Source organism: Apis dorsata, unplaced genomic scaffold (assembly GCF_000469605.1).
Source record: "Apis dorsata unplaced genomic scaffold, Apis dorsata 1.3 scaffold_867, whole genome shotgun sequence".
NCBI lineage: Eukaryota > Metazoa > Arthropoda > Insecta > Hymenoptera > Apidae > Apis > Apis dorsata.
Window position 1 is genome coordinate 142,527 of NW_006263987.1, and position 7,213 is coordinate 149,739.

General features: G+C 41.6%; 1 protein-coding gene across 6 annotated transcripts in view; it reads left to right on the plus strand.

Moving 5' to 3' along the window:
• LOC102676797 (transcription factor collier) overlaps window positions 1-7,213 on the plus strand; it is a 124,871-nt gene that overhangs the window by 115,583 nt on the left and 2,075 nt on the right. For 5 of the 6 annotated variants that reach the window (XR_004151543.1, XM_031514048.1, XM_031514049.1 and 2 more), the window contains 6 exons: window positions 988-1,069; window positions 2,850-2,982; window positions 5,960-6,114; window positions 6,205-6,331; window positions 6,440-6,742; window positions 7,148-7,213. Coding sequence is in view for 4 of the 6 variants with exons in the window: in XM_031514048.1 (XP_031369908.1) it covers window positions 988-1,069; window positions 2,850-2,982; window positions 5,960-6,114; window positions 6,205-6,331; window positions 6,440-6,742; window positions 7,148-7,213 (866 nt within the window). In the remaining 2 variants the exon portion in view is untranslated. Of the gene's footprint in view, window positions 1-987; window positions 1,070-2,849; window positions 2,983-5,959; window positions 6,115-6,204; window positions 6,332-6,439; window positions 6,743-7,133 lie in introns of all 6 variants that reach the window. The other variant, XR_004151544.1, reaches the window with a different exon arrangement.

A 7,213-nucleotide genomic window follows, 5' to 3' on the forward strand; every position in this document is an offset into this window, starting at 1 on the left:
ATCGAGTCCCGGGATCGTATAGACGCAGTCCGTAGGGGGATAACAATGGTGTCCCACGGGAGGACAAGCCTACCAGCCACCCAGAAAACTACCCCCCTTCATCCGTCCAACTCTTCATCGTCTCGGTCCTCCTGATTGTTTCCTACGAGTTTTCTCCACTTTTCTCTCTCTCTCTTTCTCGCTCATTCTCTCCTCAACAGAGATATATTCCTATTTCGCTCTCTTCGTCCAATTCTTTCTCTTCCTTTCTCTTCCGTCACTGCGAACGCGAATATCCCGCATCCACTAAAATTTTCTCAAATTCAATATCCTCCCTACATTATACATAATTCATGAAAATTGAGCTGTCGACTTTTTACCTAAAACCTATCTTTCCTTTCTTTTATTTTTTTTGGAATTTTTCTTCTTCGCTCGTACTATTCCCATTCGTAAAGGCGTATCATTGATATTTCGCCACGATTCTTTCTACTTTTTGAAATATATTCTATAAAATGTTTTTAAATTTTCTACGCGTTTAAACAAGTAAGATTCTATTAATAAAATGCTATGAATAATTTATTATCTTGGATATCACGATACGATATGTAAGAATGCTTGGACAAACGAGTTGTAACGTGTAAGACAATCTTGAAACATATATGTATATGTATGTATATGTATAGAATGTAACGTGTGGAAAGCTGTGACGCTGATTTATGGGAATCGAATATATTTTTAAAGGTGGCCACCTTTCGACATTTTAGTAGACTGGTAACCATGAACGTTAGCGCGGTATACAATACAGCCCTAAAGGTCGAAGAACGCGTGGTTCGAGGTTTAATCTAGAGAAATACTGAATAATATAGGCGAGTAGAACAGGGCTTACGATTGGCTTATGCAATATTCAGGCTTACTTTCCAGCCAAGTTCGCGTTCTAATTAAGTTCTCGGCGTTGAAGAGCGTTAAGCACCTTGTCAACCGTTTAACTCCGCTCCCCTCTGCTTTCAGATTCTTCCTCAAATTCTTCCTAAAGTGCAACCAGAACTGCCTTAAGAATGCGGGCAATCCACGTGACATGAGACGTTTCCAGGTAAGTCAACGCGTCGATCATTTATTTATCGTTGAAACTTCGGCAAATCGGATGATTCGCTTTAAAAATTCGATCATTCGATTATTCGAAGGGAAAGGGAGAGTGAGTGGCGTGGAAAAAAGTCGGTCATAGTTCGAATCACGACTCGCGAAATTATGTATAAGGGCAAAGTAGAAAGGCGTACCATTGTGCGTGCCTCTCGGTTCTTGGCTTCTTTTTTAATTTCTAAAAAGAGAAGAAAAAGTTGGCCGAGGAGACAGCAATTTCCCGATGGTCGGCCATCGTCGCAAGTTGAGATCCCCATCCAAGAGACGTAATCCAAGGGGTTGGCAATTAGCTCAGCGCGGCATCAACCGACCCACCCCCGTATCCGTTCACCCCTACCCCCGTATAACGGTCTCTCCTACTCACCGACAGCCGTATCTCGCCACCCCGTCCGTATCCATTTCCACGGACAAAAGGTAGAATTAAAAAATAAATTACCAAAAACTTTGCGCTCTGCCTTTTCGCCTTCTTCCATTGCTTCCGTCCGCCTTATCGCGCCATTTCTTACGTTTCCCTTTCTCCTTTACTCGCTTTGTAATCGAATAGAACAGATTCGAGGCTGTTCCTCCAATTGTTCCCTAATTTTTTTCTCCCTTTTTCTTTTTTAAACAAAAGTTACGACACGTTGTTTCAATCGTTTCAAAATTTGTCACGTCCACCTCTCGTGGATTTCACATTCGCATTCAACCAGTTAAAGATAAACTCAAAGTTGAAACGCTTGTCCCTTCCTCGAATTTGTCTAGGAATCGCTTATTACTCGGCGTTGCGAATTAAAATTTTACCGGTTCCTCGAAAATTTGCCTCGCGAAGGCCAGCCCTCCTCACCCTTGTGCCGGCGTAAGTTTGCACGACGTTACGCGCTACGTAGTACGGCCAACTAGCCAAGAAAGTTGTGAAGTTGCGAAAGGACAAAACTTTGGGCATTTACCAACCGCCCAGTCGATTTTATAAACGTTCTTTCTACTTTCTCCCGAAAATCATCGTCCTCTTGTTTGCATCCGACAAACTCGAGGTTAACCGCGTGGCTTGTTTCAATTTGCCCAAACTTTTATTCGTAAAAACGCATTGCTTATATCGTAAAAACAGATTACTTTACCACCGAAGCCAAATTCAATTATTTCCAATAGCGTTTCTAGTAATTTATTTGATGAAGGATAATGTAGTTAATTTAAATGAAAGTAATACTGTACTTTATATCGAAGTGCATCTTTATATGCATCTTTAATATATATCGTACAATATTTAAAAATAATGATAAATTATTTAATACCATAATGTCCCAAAATTAGTTACTACGAGATATTCCAAGGATCAGCTTTAATGAGATTATATTCATACATTTGTACGTATGATAGTATCTATCATACGTGCAAATAGGGGGTCACGAGAGTCACGGAATGCATGGCGAAATACATATAATGCGATGCAGCAAATCAGGCAACATTGCTTGTTCGCAAGAGATATATGATTAACATATGTACTTACATAACGCGTAAATAAAATTACGCAACACGTTCCATGACATAGTTTCATTTTACGATACGTGAAAAAATTGTAAAAAAGTGACATAAAATAATTCCTTACGCGATACTCTTATTTATCTTATTTATTGCGACAAATTTCAAAAGCGGTACTATTTCTATGCAATTTATTTTATGCGATTAAATTTTCCTAAATTTTCCTAAATTTTAATAACCGAAATCTTACGTCGACGAATTTCAACGTTCCGTAACAGGTGGTCATTTCCACGCAAGTAGGAGTAGAGGGACCGCTACTGGCCGTCTCGGACAACATGTTCGTTCACAACAACAGCAAACACGGACGTAGAACGAAACGATTGGATCCCAGTGATCCTGGAGAATATAACAGTAAGTAGCACCGACTCTCTAATTCAACTGTCGAATCATAAATGGCGTGATATCCTCTTAAATGCTTTCGATCACCTCGAATATTCAACCTCTCTAAAATTAATGTAACAGTTAATATTTAAAAAGCTTCGTACAAACGATACAATCGATCAAAAATATCGGTATCGATGAAAGCATCTTATGGATGAATTTTCCTCTCTTCGAATAGAAAAGATACGGAATTAAATTGCAGGCGAAACGCGCAATTAATCGCGCACACGTAATCTCGCGATAGTTCCCCGACCGATTTATAGTCGTCATTTACAATTGGAGAATGCTAGCACCACCCTTACGGAATTCTCGAACGAAAGGGAAGGGAGCGACTCGGTTTTCTTCGAGATCGGTATAACGACTCGAGAGTAGAGAGTAGAGAGTAGAGTAGACAGAGAGAGAGAGAGTAGGGAGGGTGGAATCGTAAAAGGAGAGGGAGGGGGCGTGCTCGGAGAATAGGATATAAGGAGTCATAGGGCAATTCAGCAAAGTTTGGCGTCGGTCGCGCATACAAACGGCTGATATCATGCGGCCACCCTCTCGACTACGCGCGGCTTCTCTTCTCCCGCCTTTCTTCTTCCACTCTTTCTTCTTCCTCGCTGCGCCAAGACAAGATGTAAATCAATGGGATGCGGGAAAACGAGGGATCTACCACGCTTCTCTCCGCCCCCTCTTTCCTTGCTCTTATTTCCTCCATTCCTCTTCTTCTCGCTTTTTCCCTCTTCGCAGCTTCCTTTTCACCCTGTCGTATCTTTTCTTCGCTCTTCTCTTTTTTTTTCTTTTTTCTTTTTTTCTTTTTTTTGCCAAGTGGTTGCTATCGAGGGAAGAGAAATACGGATAGATAGAAAGAATGAAAGGAGAAGAAGAAAGAGAAGGGAGGAGAGTCGAAATTGGACCTTCCTTTCCTCCTTTTCTCTCTCTCTCTTTTTCTCTCTCTCTACCGCCGATCTCGCTTCGTCTTAACGCTGGTTGCTCCGAGATGTCGGTTTGTGAATGCTAAGTTTACGCTATCTCGAGCCATCCTTTCGGCTTTCGCAACTACTGTGACGCCATACCGCTAACACTCTTTCCAAATTCCCTGGCGAGCAACTCCCAAAACGCTGAAACAGGCATACCAATGAGACAAAGGAGAGAGGGGAACGTCGAAAGAGAGGACGACTAAAGAGAACATCTTGCGATGGATCTTTCCATCCGTTCCAGAAATCAAAGTTTCAGATCGATCGAAACAAATTCTTCTTCTTCTTCTTCTTCTACCAGGTTTTGTCGTAACAGGATAGTTCGTTCATAATTCATCGGATAGATTGTTTTCGTGGAAAGATTCTCCATATATCGTGTCGCGATGAAAAAAAAAAAATACAAATTGTGAAGAATGGAACGCAATATTATCGTAAAATGATGAAAGCGAAAGGAATTTCTTTTTTTCTCGGAAAAGTTCTCGGATCTTTATATCGGGGGTAAACGAAGTTATCGCGCGATCTCACAGTGATCAGAGAGAATCGGGCCGAACGTGTTGGAGTACGACTCTTTGGCCACGGTTTCGTGGTAAGAGAGAAGCTCGAAAGAGTAGAAGGAGTAGCACCCCTTACCACTTTGCCAGTGGCACGGGGGATTTTATTTATTCCGGGTTGGTACGCTTGTTCCGGCCTCCTCCACTGAATCCCTCTTTTCAACCCTCCTCCTCCTCCTCCTCCTCCTCTTCCTACTTTTCCGCCTCATACCACTTTACCCGACAATTCTCCAGCAGGGTGGTTGCCAACGTGGCCGACTCTGTTTAACGACTTTCTTCTACATTGAACGCAATAAATACCCATGTCCCATTCAAGAATCTCTATTTACACGGATACCGCTGTTCTTTAACGCTATGTCCTTTCCCCCCTCCCTCCAATACTCGAGTCTTACTTGTACGTAGCGCAAAGTAGAATACCATATAAATTCCCAACACGTTCTACAACGTGTAACGATGTCAACGGAACAGATTTAAGTAGTCGTTAAATTTCGAAACGCGATATTTCAAAATCGTACGCCAAGTTGGAATCTCTTAAACCTTTTAAGATTTAGTAGCGCAAGCACCCGAGGTGGAAACTGTTTGAGCATCACTGGGGGCAATATACCATGATGTCAGCCACTCTGCCGTGGCTCCGCTCTGCCAGGGTTGGTACCGGGGTGGCTTGGCTTCGCCAGGGTACAAAATGATATCATTGGGTTATAAATTCCAAGCAGAGACACCGGCGGCCCGATCGCCTCCCTTCCTTCTTGTTACAACCCTTCTCTGCCCACTCTCAGCCTCCTCCTCCTCCTCCTCCTCCTCCTTTCTGTTTCTCCATCTCTTTCCTTTACTCTTTCTCTCTCTCACTCCCTCTCTTCCCACTAGAAATATATCTATCAAACGGCCTCCACCGAATAAACAGAATATTCGGATAATTTTCCGTATCCCACCTCCTAACCAACTGTCTCCATTTGCTTCGCGCGATCGAAGGATTATTCGCGTAATTTTTCAAACCCCCTCTTTCAAGTTGTTACTCGAATTATTGTTTTCGTGATTTCGCGTGTAAAACTGACGCGTGACAGGGGTCGTACGTATCCATCGAGGGCCTCTTTTTTACTATGTGTTTTTAACGATCGTAATTAAGAAATTGTATGTACGTAACACGTCGTACATTTCGTAAAATTTGTTTTAACGCAAATTAGGTCATGCATAATTATGAATGTTAATGTAGCTTAAAATAATTTTATAACGCAACAGCACAGACATGCAAATGTAAATGGTTAATCATACTATAATGTTAAGATATTAACATTGTGTGCAATTTTAATTTATGTCTCTGGTAGGTTTAATTCAAACCACCATTTCACCGGAATAACTTGAAATCTTGCAGTACATTAACAATGCTATTTGTATCGAAGTATCGATAAAATAAGGAATAATATTTTGTATTTGCATAATTAGGTCTTTATACGCCAGTACCTCTTCAAACGCCGTGTATAAAAGCGATATCGCCGAACGAAGGGTGGACATCCGGCGGATCGACAGTGATAATCATTGGGGAGAATTTCTTCGATGGGCTTCAAGTTGTTTTTGGATCGATGTTGGTTTGGAGCGAGGTATGTAATTTTTTAAAAATCGAAATTTAACAAATTTCGAAGCTATGATTTAATTCGCTTCTTCTTTTTTTTTCCCCCTTTTTCTTTTAGCTAATTACACCAAATGCGATCAGAGTACAAACTCCTCCGCGACAGATACCAGGCGTCGTTGAAGTCACGTTATCCTATAAAACTAAACAATTCTGTAAAGGCGCACCTGGTAGATTCGTCTACGTTTGTAAGTATAACGAAAAGTTACAACCATTCTTTCCATTTTTTCCATGATGACGTATTAAAAAAAAAAAAAAAAAGAAAAAAAAACGATGACATTCGCAAAATTTTTCAGCATTGAACGAACCCACGATCGATTACGGCTTCCAAAGGTTACAGAAGCTTATTCCCCGGCATCCTGGAGATCCTGAAAAACTACCAAAAGAGATCATATTGAAAAGGGCGGCCGATCTTGCGGAAGCTTTGTACAGTATGCCCAGAAGCGGAAACGCCGGAATTACGGGAGCACCGAGAAGTCCGGGATCGGGTCATCCACCTGCACCTCCAACCTCCAGTTCGGCAACAGCGTTCAACTCGTATACAGGACAGCTCGCGGTGACGGTACAGGAAAACGGTAGCGCGGCGAAATGGACAGACGGCAAGTATCCAAACGATATTTAATATAGACTGACACCATAACACGGTCGTTGTTACAATTAGAAACGCGAAACGATCACTACGCTAATTACAAATATCATTTATTGCGGATCGATCGACATATCCTGTAGATATCTGTATAAAACGATGAAACTTTTTCAATAAACGTGCGATTCAGTGCTTTACTATTACGTACCGCAGAAAATATATAAAATATATTTATATAATACTAATTTAATATTGATTTTAAAATTTAAAATTCGCGGAAACGAATCTAAAATCCATGAACACGATTGATCCAACGTTAGGTCGATCTTCTCCTCGTTCCGGTGCAGTAGGCAAAGCGCAATGAACAGAATGATGAAATACTGACGAGTTCGTCTGACGGGCAGGTTTCTATTTCTAGACGGTAGTTCCGTGACGACAGGAGCCGGTGGTGGAGGCGGAGGCGGCGGTGGTGGTAGCGTCGGAG